The sequence below is a fragment of the Prosopis cineraria genome, unplaced genomic scaffold (genome assembly GCF_029017545.1).
Source record: "Prosopis cineraria cultivar Desert tree isolate PC_DT_omini unplaced genomic scaffold, ASM2901754v1 PC2, whole genome shotgun sequence".
NCBI classification, from domain to species: domain Eukaryota; kingdom Viridiplantae; phylum Streptophyta; class Magnoliopsida; order Fabales; family Fabaceae; genus Prosopis; species Prosopis cineraria.
The window spans coordinates 45321547-45339616 of NW_026555333.1; the positions used below are offsets into that span (position 1 = coordinate 45321547).

The window sequence follows — 18070 nt, forward strand, 5'->3', positions numbered from 1 at the left end:
CCTTTGATTAAATTGGTATAATTTTATTGAAAGGTCTCAAAGGTTTGGTCCCTTACTCTTTGAAGACCCTGTTGTAAAAAGAATAATTTTCATTTGAGCATTAAATTTTAAACTTAATTTTAAGCTTCGATCCTTTACAATTTTCACTTATATATTTGGGCTAACACCCCCAATTAGAATTGTTAACTCAATTTCAATTTTAAATTTAAAAATTCATTGTAAACCTCCATAAAAGCTTCAAACATAAAGTAACATTTGGTCAAATGCCATTTTTTCTTTAGAGTATTTTATCAAACACCTTGTGTACAATAATGGAAACACAAAATCTATATAATATAAACTAATACAACAAAACCTAAAAAAAATCACATGCTCACAATTTCTTAATAGCAATTCAATACAAAAGTAGAAACATACAAGAAAGATCAAGCTAAATGAGAAAAGAAAAGGAAATGGGATTGATCGTGGAATAGCTAAGGGTAAAACGAGCTTCGAACACCCTTACAATAATAAAAAGTGAGACCCATTGCATCGAAGAGGGAGGAAAATGAGACCTATGATGTTGAAAATGAGCTATGACGATAAAGAAGAAACCAGGGTGACACTATTGTGATGGAGAAAGGAGGAAGAAAAAATGAAAAAAATGTAAAAATGAGGAAAAAGGGGTTCTCGATACTTTTAAATCATTTATTGGATGGTTATTTATAATAATCATTCAATATAAGTAAATAATACAAGACGATTAATTTACTGAACTATCCAATATTAGTTTTCAAATTAAAAAATTAAATATTTTAGAATTTTAAATCATATATTTGATAGATTAGTATATAACAATCCAATATATTAGGCATTATTGGATGGTTTCCTTTACAACTGTCTAGTATGCTTCTCCACCTATACATATTGGACGGTTATATAAAATAATCCTCTAACAATAGTCACCTAGTATAGCTAATTTTGTAGTAGTGTCATTTAAAACCGTAGTTGGTGTAGCACACACCTTGTGTCATTCATACGACCTTATGGTTTGTTTGATGTTGTTGATATTTCATTAGCTAATTCCTTAACTTTCTTTCTGTACATTGATAGTATCTCTAAAAAGCTAGATCTTATAGCATAAACTACTATAGGCAGTGATAACATTGATGAATGCACTATGTGCATTAAGCTTATACTTATGTAACCATTCTAACATTTAGGAGGTTGTTTTTTGTGTGGGGGTGAAACTTGTAGAGACAAATGATTATGAATTTGGTCATGGGGTATATCCTAATAGCTCGTATCGCACGTTGCTTCAGTTCCATGAAAGATACAAATATCTAAATGTTCCATTCATCATTATTGAAAATAAGGTATTTGATTAGATATATCTAATTCAAAGTCCATATTTGTTGGAATATTTTCTTGCTATATGTGCAACCATGACAATGGTTTGGACTTTGAACTTACCATTGATTAGCTTTAAATCATGCAATTCGTTCTATTTATTGATTTCATGTCAGGCCTTCCTTTTCTAGTTTTATAGGGCGTGCTTGTGCTTGGTTACTTATTTTGAACTATTTTTGATAATTAGGAGTGGACTGATGGATATGGTCCTAATTTTGGGCTTGTAACACTTGATTGAGCTAATAATCTTGTAAGCAACCAATGCCCTTCTTGCCACCTATCTTCTAAAGTTAGAACTTTTTTGATAGTTGTTTTACTTGGCACTATCTTTCTTTAAATTGACACCTTTAATATATCCTTAGCTTTTAAAATTTCTTATTTTTCTGATAGCTACAACTTACAATAGGCATTTATTTATGATTAGAGGCTCTAAAAATTCATTTAATCCCATTTCACAGTAACAGCAATAGATCTTTCTTTTTAGTTTGTATAAGGTTCCTTCTGTAATTTATACTTCAAATTATAGTTGGCTATTGAACATACTTTTTTATTTATATTGGAACATTAATTGTTATCAACTTTCAAGTCTACAAAACAGACTTCATTTTACATTTGTTTTGTTAATCATATTTCTTAAACTCATATAAGATGGGTATATGATGTCTCAAACAATTCTTATACCATGTCAAATTTTAGAGAAGAAAGGAGAGTTACAGAATCCTAGAAAGGATGATGGTGCTAGCTATATCTATATTTGCACTATTATTGTAAATTTAAATTTCTTATTTTTTTAGTAGTTACAACTTACAATAGGATGCTATTTATGATTAGAGCCTTTGAAAATTCATCTGATCACATTGGTGAGAATACATATAAATAAATAAAATGAGATGATATCTTACTTGTGCATTGCACAAGGCAGGACACTAGTTATTATTAAAAATGGTTTATATTTTTGGATTTTGACAGAAGGTTATTTTGACACAAAATCAACTATACCCTAAATACTCCACTAACTTTTTTTTAAGTTTGAACTTGCCCTTTTAATGCTCATGAGTAGTTCTCGACTTGCATAAGCTTAAATACAGACTTATTCATACTTGCTTATAGTCAAAATAGACTAGTTTGGATTATGACTTTAGAGGCATTCAGTGTAATTAAACCTAAGATCTTCTTCTAATTTTGGGTTGTAACAAATTGTGTTGGATTCTTATTTATTGATTTGAAAGTTGACAGTCCAAAAACACTATACCAATAAAAATTTTAGAATATCAATTACTTGTTTAAACAAACTTTTGAGACAAAATTGCCTTTTAACACTTTAAAATGATTAACCTTTGTCAACATCATTTAGGACGACATTGCACTATTTTTAAAACTTCTAAAATAACATTGCACCAATTAAAATTTAAGAATACCATTTGTACATAATAAAAAACTTACTAGACAAATTTTCCCTTTAACCCAAAAACAATAAAGTAAAAGCTTTTTTTACTCACATATATCCTCCTATTGGATGTAATCCTGTTGAAGACACTGTTAGGCATTAAATGTGGGCATTCTCTTAGTAAGGATTCAAACCTTTGTTCACCACATTGTGAGGAACTAGTCCCTTTCTCTAAACTCAACCATTATTGCTAACATAAGATAAAAGTTAGGAAAGCTAGACAATGTGTTATTAAAAAAGGTAAAGGTGCAAATTTAACCATATACTATTTTTTGAGAAGCACCTTGTATTATTTACTATTAGGTGGTGTAAAATAAATCATGAATTATTAAAAATGGAGCACCTATAACCTCAAATTTTGACTAATGTTTATTTCCTATGTAGGGCCAACTAAATTTTAATGGATGGCTCTCCCTTCATTTGACCATTAGACAAGTAAGTGTGAGTAAATTCTTCATGGGAAATAGACTACATAGACTGTATAGACTAAAGGTACCTTAATAAAAAAGATTTTATAGGTGTTGAAAGCATTACCAAGTTAGTATATGAGCATAATTTCATATTCACCCATATCATTTCTTGTTTTTATGTCTGATTTGTCAAAGAAATTGACCGGGAAGGTTATGGGTATTTCATATAGCATGATGATGATTTAGGAGAGAGGTCAAAGGTTGTGATCAAAGAGCTTCTAGATCATATGGACTAGCTATACAAATTGAATTGCAAGTTGAGAATCATAGACCTTAGTGAAGGCTTGGGCGTAGATCTTGGTTTGATTTATTTTGACTTGATGAAGATGTAGAGAAGAATAACAATAAAGGAAAGTGAAGTTGCCACCAAGAAGAGGAAGGTGAAAATTGCAATAACAGTTCTGGCTCTATCATGGGTTTTGTTTGTCCTTTGTAAATTTATGGCATTGTAATTTATGTAATTGAAATAAGAGGGATATGAAAGTCATGATTTTATCAATTTTTGACTTTGTCTATTTACTCACTTCTAAGTATGTCTCTTTAACTCTTCATGTCACTATGAAAATTGGATTATGTGTATTGATGATTTCCCTTAAATTGTTAGATTTTGCCTAAAATAAAGAGACTAAAGTGTGATTATGTCTTAGAAACTAAGATGTATATAAATAAGAAATAAAAAAAATCATCCCAATGAACAACATAGAAATTGTCATTCCATTAAACGTTAACCAAGTTAATGGAAGCATGAAGGCATTCAAACACTATTACATCATACTATTCTTGCCATCCACAAAAATAAAGGCCCAAACATATTTTAAAGTTTCTAACATTAACTCCAAAACATAAGCTCAAAGGCTTCATTATCATCCTAAAAAAACTAATGTCACAAAATAAAAGCCTTAAGGCCACAAGAGTCATCCAATAATACAACTACAAGTTATGAAAGCAACAACTATAGAATGACTAAGTTTCAAGTATGAAATTAGAGCTTGAAGGCCATAAAAGAGAAGCCCTAATAACACAACTACTGTGATAGAGGTTTTTTGGGTCCCAACATGTGATTGTGCTTGTAGTTATGAAGTTGTTATGGTCGTCTATCTATTCCACATGAGTCCTCATTATGTGTATGGAAGATTAGAGGGATGTGACACACTTGATCCCTTACTAGAAAATGCTATCCTCTTAAAGGTAATTGGAATTTTATAGAGTGCTCTGACTAGTTTTTCTAATTTCTTGCTTATTGGAGGGAGCAAATCTAGTTTCTGGATTTGCATTATGCTCTATGTACTTAACAACCATTCCTTCCTTTGAACATAGAGTTCGAGCTATCATTTGCTCTATCATTGCTAGCCTCACGTTTCAACATCTCAAGGGCTTATAAGCAATTTCATTATACAAATGAAAAAAAAAAAATCAATAGTTAGATGAAGGAATTAAGTGTGATTTTATAATGTAAAGAAGTTATTATCTTTAAGATTTGTTCAAACTTTACTTTAAGACTCTTTCTTTTCTTTAGATCGATAAAGCTTTCATTTCCCTTGTACCTTCTTGTAACAGAGGAATCTTCAAGCACATGCAACCCACTTCGAGTTTACCCCTTGTATCTTCTTGCTAATGGCTCGAGATTCAAGTTTGATGAGGGTAAGGCTTTCACACTCAAGCACCCTTATAATAAATGGAGAAATGAACTCAAGCTCTCTAAAATGGTTACGTTAGGTTAGGGTTTTTGTGCAAAGTCTTTGCCCTTTGGTCTTCTTCCTTTGCCATGTGGATTAAATTTTGCCATATATATAGCCACTTAGGCAGATCTTTGATCAAAATAACTTATTCAGCTAGTCAACTAATGGTCGTCCATTGAAATTTAACAAGAGGTGTTGGACACTCTATTTTTAATAGTTCACGATTTATTTTATATCGCTGCATGACATAAACAGATTAAATTTGCACTTTTATCCCTTAAAAAAAAAAACAGAAAAAAGAGCTTAGGTAAAGGGGCTCAACATTTGACTCAATATTAAGCCCATACTAACCCAAAAGAGATCCTAAACAGATCAAATTATAGCTGACCCATTAACCTTAAAGCCCAAAATAGAAAATGGGTCTCGCACACGCTTTTGGACAAGTGAATGGCCTCTTCTTCTTTTTCGACCCAAAAAAAAAAAAAAAGGCTGCTCCTTTGGCTAGCCTATTGCAGTGGAGAAGGAACGGGAAGGAGAACGAACAGATTCGAAGTGGAGAACGCCAGGGAGGACGATTTCATTCAAGAGATTGGAACAAGAAGATCACGTCCTTCGCGTGTACGAAATACGCAGCTATACTGGAAGAGATAAGAAAAGCCAGAGCCGAGGGTGAGATTGAGAGAAAACAGAATTGCAGAGGCGGGAGTCGAAGGAGGCGCAATCTCACATAGAAGGACTGAGAGCTAGTCATGTAACAGGCAATAATATTTGTCTGGATTCTCGATTCCTTTTGACTGGAAGTGAGAAGTTAGAATTTTACCCCAGCCATTTTCTCCTTGAATCAGCATTTGCCCTTTTTCATCACGCAAGCCTTTCTTGGTGGAATGCTGATCAACCTCTTGGGATCTTTTAGCTAATCGTTGCATTCTAAATCCTAACATAAAGCTGTTTGGTTAAGCATGTCAGAGCATTTGTCTCTAGCTCAGTCCAATCTATTAGATGCGTCATAGCTGCTCAATTAGTCAATTCAGCTAGTGATTTTAAGTGACTTGATGCGCATTAGCATGTAGCGGGACGGTTGGCATTCTGCTATTCTCTGATGCTGAAGTCGTGAAGTTGGCTTTGTTTCACTTGAAAAACTTTTATTACAAGTTCTTGTATGCGTGCACTCTCTGTTATGCCTTTGTAAGAAGAAGGCTTAAGCACTTTCTTTTAAAGTGAAAAGTTAAGGCATGCTATAAGAGTGACCTTTGGCTTTGTCATGGCATTTCTTGTTGCGTAATATCTATCTATTTCTTATTTTAGTGGGAAATCTCATTCTTTAGATGGTGACTTTACCACATCCTTTCTTAGTCTTTTGTGCTTACAGTCTTAAAAATGGTTCTTTTTCTGTAATTAATTATTTTGTATGCATTACTGATAAATTGTCTTATATTTCTTTTCTGTAGCTATCCTGTTCGTGTTTTATGTCTGGTGTAAAATCAACCCAAGATTTTATACGTTCCTGCTGATGTTCTATGCTTTCTCTTCTCAAACTGCTGTCAACCTGCAACGCTAAGCCACTATCCAAACTTTTGCCATTGGATCAAATGGTTTATAGATCGTTTTCAGTAACTACAAATTATCTGCAGTTCATATTGGATGGCTTTGAGAACAAGAATAGAGTTTCTGATTTTGATTTTCTGTTTCGTTCCTGCACAAAGGTGGATGATGCTAAGCAACTTCATGCTCTTCTTGTGGTGTTGGGAAAATTTCAAAATGTTTTTCTGTCTGCCAAACTGGTCAATTTGTATGCTTATCTTGGGGACGTCTCATTCTCTCGGTGTAGTTTTAATCAAATTCAAAAAAAGGATATCCGTACTTGGAATTCAATGGTAGCTGCATATGTTCGTTGTGGCCAATATCATGAAGCCTTAAAATGTTTCAGTGAATTCTTGTCCATCTCTGGTCTTCGACCTGATTTTTACAGCTTCCCTCCTGTGTTGAAAGCATGTAAGCATCTGGTTGATGGGAAGAAAATACATTCCTGGGTTTTCAAAACAGGATTTGAGCAAGATGTTTTTGTGGCTGCTTCCTTGATCCATTTGTACGGACGGTTTGGTACCTTAGATGCTGCCTACAAATTATTTGCTGACATGCCAGTTCGAGATTTGGGATCTTGGAATGCAATGATTTCTGGGTTTTGCCTAAATGGGAATGCAGCTGGGGCATTGAAGGTCTTGAATAATATGAAATCTGAGGGGGTGAACATGGATCCAATTACTGTGTCAAGTCTACTCCCACTTTGTGCACAATCAGATGATATCATTAATGGTATCTTGATTCATTCGTATGTTATAAAGCATGGGCTGGAAACTCATCTATTTGTTTCTAATGCTTTAATCAACACGTATTCCAAGTTTGGTTACCTGAGGGATGCGCAAAGAGTTTTTGATCACATGAAAGTGAGGGACCTGGTAACTTGGAACTCCATTATTGCTGCATATGAGCAGAATTGTGATCCAATTATGGCATTTGAATTTTATAAAGATATGCAACTGATAGGAATGCAACCTGACTTATTAACAGTTGTGAGTTTGGCCTCTATTTTTGGTCAGTTAAGTGATACAAAGCATGGCAGGTCTGTTCATGGATTTGTTATGAGACATGATTGGCTTGAGGAGGATGTTGTGATTGGAAATGCGCTAGTGAACATGTATGCAAAATTAGGTGCTATGGATTATTCATGTAGAGTTTTTGAACTACTTCCTATCAAAGATGTAGTTTCATGGAACACTTTGATTGCAGGTCATGTTCAAAATGGTCTTGCAAGTGAGGGAATTGATGCTTACAACATGATGGAAGAGTATGGAGAGATAATCCCAAATCAAGGGACTTGGGTGAGCATTCTACCTGCATATTCCCATTTGGGAGCTTTGCAAGAAGGAATGAAAATCCATGGGAGGCTAATCAAAAGCTGCTTGTACTTGGATGTCTTTGTGGGTACCTGCTTGATTGACATGTATGGAAAATGTGGGAGTTTAGATAATGCAATGTTTTTATTCTATGAAATCCCAAGGGATACATCAATTCCTTGGAATGCCATAATATCCTGTCATGGAATTCATGGACATGGAGATATTACTCTGAAACTGTTCAAAGATATGCTTGCTCAAGGAGTAAAGCCGGATCATGTAACCTTTTTATCTCTGTTGTCTGCCTCTAGCCATGCAGGTTTAGTCAATCAGGGTCAATGGTATTTTGACATCATGCAGAAAGAGTATGGGATCATGCCAAACTTGAAGCATTATGGCTGCATGGTGGATTTACTAGGTAGAGCTGGGCATTTGGAAAAGGCGTATAATTTGGTGAGCAATATGCCTTTGAAACCTGATGCATCCATTTGGGGTGCTCTTCTTGCTGCTTGTAGAGTTCATGGGAATGTGGCATTGGGTATATTGGCTTCTAACCGCTTGTTTGAAATCGATCCAGAGAATGTTGGTTACTATGTGTTGTTGTCAAATATTTATGCGAAAGTTGGAAAATGGGAAGGTGCAGTTAAAGTAAGATCATTAGCCAGAGATAGAGGATTGAGGAAGACTCCTGGGTGGAGTTCTGTCATAGTGGGCAGTAAAGTTGAAATACTTTATACTGGCAACCAAACTCATCCAAAATGCACGGAAATATACAAAGAATTAAGATCTTTGACTGCAAGAATGAAAAACCTTGGTTATGTTCCAGACTATAGCTTTGTCTTGCAGGATGTTGAAGATGATGAGAAGGAGCAAATTCTGATAAGTCATAGTGAGAGGTTGGCAATTGCATTTGGAATTATAAGCACACCACCTAGAAGCATAATTAGGATATTTAAGAACTTACGTGTTTGTGGCGATTGCCATAACGCAACTAAGTATATATCCAAACTTACTGAGAGGGAGATTGTTGTAAGGGATTCAAACCGTTTCCATCACTTTAAAGATGGAATTTGCTCGTGTGGTGATTATTGGTGACAAACACTGTTTGTTGGTAGTCATGGAATATTTATTATTAATTAAAAGTCTCAATTACACAATATATCCAAGTGAATACTAATTTGCCAATTGAGGATGGTTGGTGACCAGTAACGTTATTTGTTTTAGATGTCAGTTGGTTCTAAAGGCCTCTCATTTTGTCCCTGATTACCTTTTAGATTGATCAGTTGGAGATGATTAACTGAGCGAGAAGATTATGATTTTTCTAATTTTTTTTTTTAATTATTGGGCTCTAAAGGAGTTAAGAATTGGACTAGCAGTTCTGCTTATTTGTCTTAGAAGATGTCGGATTAAATGTTCTCAATAATCTAAATCTATGCTGGGTGAAAGATGGCAGTAAGAAGTATGCCGAGAGTTGTGACAACTGACAAGGTTTTCCTCAAGGACCAAAATGTTGTTCTGGCCAATGACTGCAAAATTCATATTTATATTTAGAGAAGGAAAAGAAGGAAATTGGGGTAGGTATCAATATTGTTACTGGTACAATTTACTATCGGGAATTTTCTTCTGATGCCAAGTTTGGTTAGTAAAGGGATACCCATGCTTTTACATGTATTGCCAAGCTAATTTATCTGTTGTATAAAAATTTCAGCTTCAACTAGGGGTTTGCTTGATTGTTTGTAATGAGATGTGCCAAGGGAAGCTGGCGATATATCTTTCCACAGAAGATGCAGAAAACTGTCTTCCCTGATATAATGCTGTCTTTTGGACCAACCCTTCTGTGTTCGCTCGCTATGTTTTATGCTGATACTGCTTGATTTATTAATGTTAACTATCAGAGTCAATTCACCTTTTTAGCTGATTGACCATTGAATGTTCACAACAATATTTCACACATCTCAACCAGTATGGCAGTATCAAGATCTCATGGTCTCTAACCAAAAATGTGGAAAATTTTGATGGACTGCATAGAATGCAGCGGCAAAGTATGTGCTTGACTCACTGTACGTTACATTGTTATTGGTATCTCTCCAAAGTAGCTTAAGTTGAATTAGTGGGGTTATTGAACTGTTAGATTAACAAGAGAGGCCTTGATAGTTGGTACCATTAAGCCAGGGCAGGTTGTACATGATTGATATGTATCATAATTATATTTAACACCGTCACTGCCAAAATGTACGCACAGGTTACGATTTTTGCTTCTGGTTGGAGATGGCATTTTCCCTGTTTCTGTCTATCTGTTGCTTATAACTGACATATAGTACTGTTTGGTAAAATCATAATAATATTTGGTTCTCTCTTCTCTGCCTTGTTACTCTGCCTCCCTTGTACAAGAACTATTGTTGTTGGACGTGTTAGAATCTTCTAGTATTCATTTTCATTAAGAGTGTTAGGGTGGATCTTTTTTTCTTAGAGAAAATAAAAATAAAAAATACTTGTGAGTTTAGGTAGCAACATGAGCTCGTGAATGTAGTTGTGATATTACCAATGTCAGAATGTATGACGACAAATAATTCTCTCTTTTCTTTTCCCTCAAAACAAAAGTAACTATTTGAATGATTAGATGTAGAGCAATTAGTATTTTGAAAGGAAAAATAACGAGCTAAATAGCAACGGGAATGGAAGCATAAAAGTTACATATGAAAGAGAACTGACTGAAAGGTAAATATTATCTGAAATTGAAGCATGAAACTCGCATCTATCTATATTTTAGTCTAATCAGTAGACAGACCAAATTATTATTCTTTTTTCAATTCATAGATAAAGACCACGAGGAAAATAGGCCAATTATTGTGCTTCTGGATTTGGTTACTTGAAACTGAAGCTGTATAAGGAATCTCATTCGCTTGATATTCTTTCATTACTTTGGCATTTGTGCCTCCCTAATCCATTCAGTGCAGGCATGGCAGCACAATCTTAAATCCTTGTGAGCTCAGCAATCAAGAGCACATTCCATGTGTCAAGAACTCCCGGAAGACACCAATGGCTGCAATCCATGCCATAAACAGAAGGATGTAGATCTTTTCTTTGCTGTGACAGTCTTGTTACATCGAGCAGATGTACCCTCTTATACATGCTGCCTATCATTCTCTCCACTCTCAGTTCAGCTGGAAGCCTTTTTCTTGGATATGGTGGCCCAAACATTGGCCTTGTTTCTTCACGGCAAAACTCCCCCATCATAGTTCCCCAATGATTTAGCACTGGCAAAATGGCACTAATGAGATGTCTATGCTTGACTGTTTGTTCTTTATTGTTGAAACATACAGTAACTGAAGAATGGTGAATTTTGTGCCAATGAAAAACATGAAGAAACAGGTAAATGGTTTTTAACTGTCATTCAAGTATTTTTATAAATTGACTATAATTTGAATAATTCAATTTAAGATTAAAATCATTTATAATATTTACAAATTCGCTATGTAGATGTACTAAGTACCAGATTTAATATTATTTTTTTAGTAATTTTTAAATTTTATTTCACAAATATAATATTTAAAATTAACTGCAGATATTATGAGGTGAAATGGAAGGCAAGATCGCCCATTTGGGTGATGAGCACGGAACGAGGATCCTCCTAAACGCGGAACGAAGGCTTCGCTTTCTCTTCCCCTTCGCCTCCCCTAAACGCCGAACGAAGGCTGCGAGTCAGCAAGTGTGCTGTGCGAGTGTGAAGTCTTGTCGCTCTCGTCCGTCCCTTCTCGCTCCCGCTCCTCTGCCTCTCCTTGTCGAATCTGTGAATCCCTGAAGGCGTGAAGTCTTCTTGCTGTCTGCCCTGTATTAGTGGTGTGCTCGAGCTCGACTCCCTCCGTTTCTCTCTTTATCGCACTCAGGTATGATTGACTCTCTTTCTTGCTATCTGATTTGTGACACGTAGAGAGCGAACAAATGTAACCGACTGGAGAGGGATAGGTGTTTTCACGCATGGCGGCCATCACCACACGCGTTATAATGCGAGCCCACCTTCTCGCTTTTCGTATAATTAGAAGCCAGGCAAGGTCCCTGATTGGCGTGAGAGATTGATGACTCTGCACTCCCCTTCTCTCTTTGTTTCTCCATTCCCATATGTCCTCCCATCTGAGCCCCTTCAACACGTACCCACCCTTCATTTACAAGTGTCACTTTCTCCTCCTCCTTCCCCTTACTGTGCCCACTCCTCATTGGCTCTTTCTCCTACTTCAACACCACCGATAGTCATCCCCTTCTTTTATAACTCTCCTGCTTCACCCTCATTTTCTGTCCTCCTCACTATCAGTTTCTTCACTCAATTTTCTATGCGTCGTCTGCTAAAACAAAATACTCTCAAGCTCAAACAAAGCTAGATATCACCATGGTTAAGACTTTACATCCTTATTCCAATACTGCAAAAACTGCTGAAATCATGTCCAGGTATAGGCCCATAGCTCCGAAGCCTGAGACTCCCGGGAATTCCATGACTGAGGGTTCCTCCCTGTGTCAAAAGATCAAGCAGTCTCCTTACCTCAGGAACCTGTGGCCGCAGTTGCAGGCGCGCCCTACCAGGACCCGGAAGAGAGGCAGAGCTTCTATACCACTGCCCTCCCTCAAGAGCCAGAAGACCCATGTTTTCGGCTTTTGTCGCCTTGCCATGTAACATCTCCCGCAAAGAACCTATGTTTACAGAGTTTTTCTCATAGCCATGGCCTACCTCATCTCCCTCTTCCTCCTCCTAACCATGGAGTGCTCAACTCCGGCTGGGAAAAGCCTTACAATGATACTCCCAGTTTAGTGACACTTCCACTTCTTCCGTGTTCTCCGCCTGAACCTGACATGGTCAAGGGAAGAGAAGAGATTATTGATTTGAACGCCATAGCAGAAATCCCAGAAGAAAAAGATCTCTTGCAGCAGCTGCAGACACCAACAGTAAGCATTGTTATCGCACCTCGGCCAGTTCGCCCCCTTGGGTCTAGCATAAGCGTGGGGTGCATCAATGAAGACCCTAGCCTGCCCCTAACAGCTCGAGCCCCGAAAACGCCAGAGGAGGTCGAGCTAGAGGTTGAGTCTGAGGCCTTGCCTGTTGTTATATCAGATTCAAACAACCAGGTTAGAATGGCAAATTCTGCTTACAAGGAGATGGTGGGTCAACCAGAATGCCCTTGGCTCGACTCGATGGTGACCAGTGATGGAAGACTTCCACGTCGCTCGTGCAAGAGAATCAGTGGGGAGGTGACACTGCTTTGCGATTCAAGTATACCGATTTCATCAAGTGGGTTTACATGCTGGGTGAGAATCGAATGGAAAACTAACGAAAAAATCAGCTCACTTAACGCTTTCTGTGACGTCATCAGATTATCCTGCGAATCCAGGGACTATCTCTTAAAATGGAGGTTTCACACTCGCGGTCCCACCAGAGAAGGTTCTCAATCTAGTTGTAATGTCTGAAGTGTTACTATACATAGTTCTAAACTTTTTAGCAAAGCACCTTGATAATCTTCTGTAATTATCTCCATATAGTATATATGATTATAATATGTTAGGGATTATGTAGAAGTGGATGTCTCCATCATTAACTGCCAATGTACTAATTAAGGAAAGCTGTTTACTACAAGAATATTGATATTGTATTTATGAGATAATCGCAGTTATGATCCAATTATTTATTGATTATTCTAAAAATTATTATTTTTTGCCCACGCCCGTTGAATACGTAAATATATAATAATAAATTTACTTCGCTAAAATTTATTATTTTAAATTATTATTTAGAGAAGGAAAAGAAGGAAATTGGCATATTTATATTTAGAGAAGGAAAAGAAGGAAATTGGATCAAGTATCAGTATTGTTACTCGTACAATTTACTATCAGGAATTTTCTTTTGATGCCAAGTTCGGTTAGTATAGAGCGCAATAGTGCCGTGCTATTCATGTAGTCAATATGGGATAAGACTTCTCGTTGTTGCTGCCAAAGTTTGGTTAGTCTAGGGATACACATGTGCATGAATACACATGCTTGCACATATATTGCTAAGCTAATTTATCTGTTGCATAACAATTTCAGCTTCAACTAGGGGTTTGTTTGATTGTTAGGAGTAAGATGTGCCAAGGGAAGCTGACGATATATCTTTCCACAAAAGATGCAGAAAACTGTCTTCCCTGATATAATGCTGTCTTTTGGACCAACCCTTTTGTGTTCGCTCGCTATGTTTTATGCTGATACCGCTTGATTTACTAATGTTAACTATCAGATTCAATTCACCCTTTTAGCTGATTGACCTTTGAATGTTCACAACAATATTTAACACATCAACCAGTATGGCAGTATCTATCTGTTGCCTATAAGCAGTTGCTCTCTATTTTCTTTCTTTGAGAATAACATTTATTTGATCCTTTTCATTAAGAAAACAAAATATTCATTTTGTAGGCCCTGTAGTTAAGCTTCCAATGCATCATAGCATGGTTATAGCTGACTGTTTTCTTTTCTCTCAATTATCAGAATAATAGTAAACTTAAATTTGCACATATAATAGAATGTTTGGTAAAATCTAAATAATGTCTGGTTCGCTCTTCTCTGCCTTGTCATTCTGGCTCCCTTGTACAAGAACTATTGTTGTTGGACGTGTTAGGGTCTTCTAGTATTGATTTTTATCAAAGCGTTGGGGTAGAGCTTTTTTTTCTCTTTTTTTAAAAAATAAAAAATAAAAAATACTTGTAAGTTTAGTTAGTAACATGAGCTCGTGAATGTATTTGTGATATTACCAATGTCAGAATGTATGATGACAAATAATTCTTTCTTTTCTTTTCCCCCAAAACAAAAGTAACTATTTGGACGATAAAATGTACAGTAATTAGTATTTTGAAAGGAAAGATAACTGGAATTGATGCATAAAAGTTAATATGAAAGAGAACGGACTGAAAGGTAAATATTATCTGAAATTGACATGAAACTTGCATCTATCTATCTTTTGGTCTAATCAGGAGACAGACCAAATTATTATTCCTTTTTCAATTCATAGATAAAGAACACCAGGAAAATAGGCCGATTATTGTACTTCTGGACTTAATTACTTGAAACTGAAGCGGTGTATAGAAAATCATTTACTTTATATTCTTTCATTACTTTGATATTTGTGCCTCCCTTATCCATTCAGTGCAGGCATGGCAATACAATCTTAACTCCTTGTGAGCTCAGCAATCAAGAGCTCATTCCATGTGTCAGGAACTCCCGGAAGACACCAATGGCTGCAATCCATGCCAATTTGAAGATGCTTTTCTGGTATGCCATAAACAGAAGGATGCGCATCTTTTCTTTGCTGTGACAGTCTTGTTATATTGAGCAAATGTACCCTCTTAGACATGCTGCCTATCACTCTCTCAACTATCACTTCAGCTGGAAGCCTTTTTCTTGGATATGGTGACCCAAACATTGGCCTTGTTTCTTCACGGCAACTCTCTCCATCATAGTTCCCCCATAATTTAGCACTGGCAATAATGGCACTAATGAGATGTCTATGCCTGACTGTTTGTTCTTTCTTGTTGAAATATACAGTGAGTGAAGAATGCAGAATTTTTTACCAATGAAGAATATGGAGAAACAGGTAAATGGTTTCAAATTGTTATCTAAATTTAGCACTGGCCACTGGCAATATGAATTGCTCCAAAATCTAGTGATGGTGAGTATAGTACTAATGAGATGCCGGTATTCCAATTAATGTTATAAGTAACTGGTAAATGATTTTGATATTTTTTTTATCTAAAATTATTGGACTTACTTCGTATGCGTTGGTGAAATCCCTTGGAAGAATACTTCAGTTTTGGTAAAATCAATGTTCTCATTTACCCATTTAGCCCATGTTGACAAGGCTATCTCGTAGGCAGCTAAACGATCCATGTCTTTATGTAAATCTTCTCCATCTGTAATGAAATCCCATCTGCATTCAATTCAAAGCCGTTGCAAACAAATTACAACGTGAAACAAATAAAACTGGGGGCAAAAACGGGTTCATGTACTGTTTTTTTTTTTTTTTTTACATTAAGGATCATATATTTGTGATTATAGGTCCTTTAAGTTCATTCGTGGACCATTTTACATGATTTTTTCCACGTGGTATCTCTCAACAAGGTCAAACCTTTCTGACAATTAGATCTACTTTAAGAATCTATTCTAACCTTTTTAAAGTTTAAAGTTTGAGAGTCTGAGTAAATAAAATATGATAGCTCAATCTCCTCATAGGTAGAAATTCCTGTACAATGACCTTGTTCTAATGTATTGTATCTTTAGCCTAGTTCATATTGTTATTGATTTTTGAATGAGAACAGAACATTCAGCTTCATCTATATATGTCAATTAGTCTTATGTTCTTACGGTTGTTTCCTGCCACGGTGAAGCCACCAATGCCACGAGTTGAACACCAAGACATGGCTCCCTCGCCACAGTTTAGCATCATCTTCAGAAATGGAATTCAGTTTCAGAACCCTCCCCCATGACTTGTGAGCGATGTCTACAAGCAGTGCGTTTCTGGAAAGTATCAACGACACATTGTGGTCCTACAGAAGAGCACATGAACTGTTTGTTATTCAACATGAATATGCAAGAACTCAACTTCAGAAGGTTGTAGGGGCTGACCGTATAATCCAATCTCATGCTTGTCTTGTCGAACATTTTTACAAGAAACTCACTTCAAAAACCTTATGGATGCTCTCTCTACCTACTTTTTTCTAGTTCTTCATTGTGTTATTGGATGGTGAACATATTTGTTTTTTAATTATCTTGGTCTTACTCCCACTTAGTGGGATAAAGCCTTGTTGTTGTATCTTGGTCTTACACTTATGCCACATTATATTTTAGTTATTGCCATTTTATCTGGAACAAGATTTAGGTAAAAAGGGTTGACTCTCTCTCTCTCGCGCGCGCACACACAAGGCGAGTTTCAGTTTTGTCCTGCATATTTGCAAAAACTCTAAGGTCCTATTTGGTGCAGGAATCATGATTTCGTGGGAAGTATGAATCCATCAAAATTTGTGGACGCCTGTTACGTCATCATAAATGATAAGGTACATAACATATATTGAAGAGCACCTTAAATCCAATCATATAGTTTGTTCAATGAAAGATTATAAGAGAAAGAAAAGCTGACCAGAAAGGTGTAGGTAGAGACACCTTCGACTCGCTCTGAAATGTGAGCAGCATGAGGAACTCGAGAATGAAGCATACAGGCGAGTGACTGCCACTGGTTCAAGCTTATGGAGTCTCCCACAAACATTATTCTCTTATTCCTATACTTCTCCAAGAACTTAGTTGCACTAAACCTGTGTCACATTAATTGCTACACATTCATATTTATAGGTATTCACTCTGGAATTTTAAAACTTAAATTTATCAATCTATGCATTGTCAAAGATTCACAATTCATCAAAAAATAAACAAAAAGGATAAGTACCTTGGCAGGTTGCATGAATAGGGTTTCCATCTGTATTTGACATAAAGATTATCAGGACGACCATTTTGCTGGCAAGCAAATGGTGTCTCTACGAAGGAACACTGACTTGAATTGTATAGAGGATATGAAGTGTCATAAACCCATCTTCCATTGTATATATCACACCCCTTAAGCTCTTCTTTTCCATTCACAACCCCACTAAATGGTACTAGTATTACCACCACCAAATTACGGCAACAGGAACAGCCATTGCCAAAATGTGTGTATCTGAATTGTATATTCTGGAAGCTTAAATAGAGAGCGTTTATATATATGTAGTGTTGGCAATTGGTTTTTGTTGTCTTGGATTTATGAACGATGGGGACGTGATGGTTTGCTTTGAAGAAGAAGTTAAATATGGTGAAAACTGAAATCATTTTGGTAACTGTCACAAGTCGTGGAGGAATTCTCATGTTCTAAAGGTGCCCTTTGCTTCATGACAAGATTGTCGATCCTTTTTCAAAGTAAATTCCAATTTTATAGCACAAAATAAAAATTCCTGTCTCTGTTTTTTTTCTTTTTTTTCTTTTTTTTCTTTTTGCCTTTCCACATGTAAGGTTGTGTTGTTTTATAAAAAAAAAAAAAGTAGTCATCAAAATTTAATTGGAGCAATTAATTGTTCATTTTCTTATAAATTATTATTGTCTTGAATTTATTGGGTGTTAGTTGTCTTGTGGAGGAAACAAGGGTCTTTTGATTTACTC

General features: G+C 36.0%; 3 protein-coding genes across 5 annotated transcripts; 2 read left to right on the forward strand and 1 right to left on the reverse strand.

The window, feature by feature from the left end:
- The first annotated feature begins 5530 nt into the window (after nt 1–5530).
- LOC129302242 (pentatricopeptide repeat-containing protein At4g33990-like) lies at nt 5531–10253 on the forward strand. Of its 3 annotated transcripts, none has more exons than XM_054940972.1 (2): nt 5531–6170; nt 6434–10253. In XM_054940972.1, the coding sequence occupies exon 2, from the start codon at nt 6503–6505 to the stop codon at nt 8972–8974; it is 2472 nt and encodes an 823-aa protein (XP_054796947.1). In that variant the 5' UTR covers nt 5531–6170; nt 6434–6502; the 3' UTR covers nt 8975–10253. The 3 variants fall into 3 exon arrangements, with proteins under 3 accessions (XP_054796947.1, XP_054796948.1, XP_054796949.1); XM_054940973.1 differs by having other exon boundaries at nt 5531–5785; XM_054940974.1 differs by having other exon boundaries at nt 5531–5743.
- Nucleotides 10254–12207: 1954 nt separating this feature from the next.
- LOC129302814 (uncharacterized) lies at nt 12208–13544 on the forward strand. Its single transcript, XM_054941688.1, has 2 exons — nt 12208–12214; nt 12375–13544. Exons 1-2 carry the CDS (start codon nt 12208–12210, stop codon nt 13331–13333), a joined length of 966 nt encoding a protein of 321 aa, XP_054797663.1. The 3' UTR covers nt 13334–13544.
- A 1167-nt stretch (nt 13545–14711) lies between these two features.
- Nucleotides 14712–17779, reverse strand: LOC129302816 (protein trichome birefringence-like 41). Its single transcript, XM_054941689.1, has 5 exons — nt 17328–17779; nt 17025–17196; nt 16253–16434; nt 15660–15818; nt 14712–15369 (listed from the first exon to the last, which is right to left on the reverse strand). The coding sequence occupies exons 1-5, from the start codon at nt 17777–17779 to the stop codon at nt 15060–15062; spliced, it is 1275 nt and encodes a 424-aa protein (XP_054797664.1). The 3' UTR covers nt 14712–15059.
- Between the last annotated feature and the right edge of the window lie 291 nt (nt 17780–18070).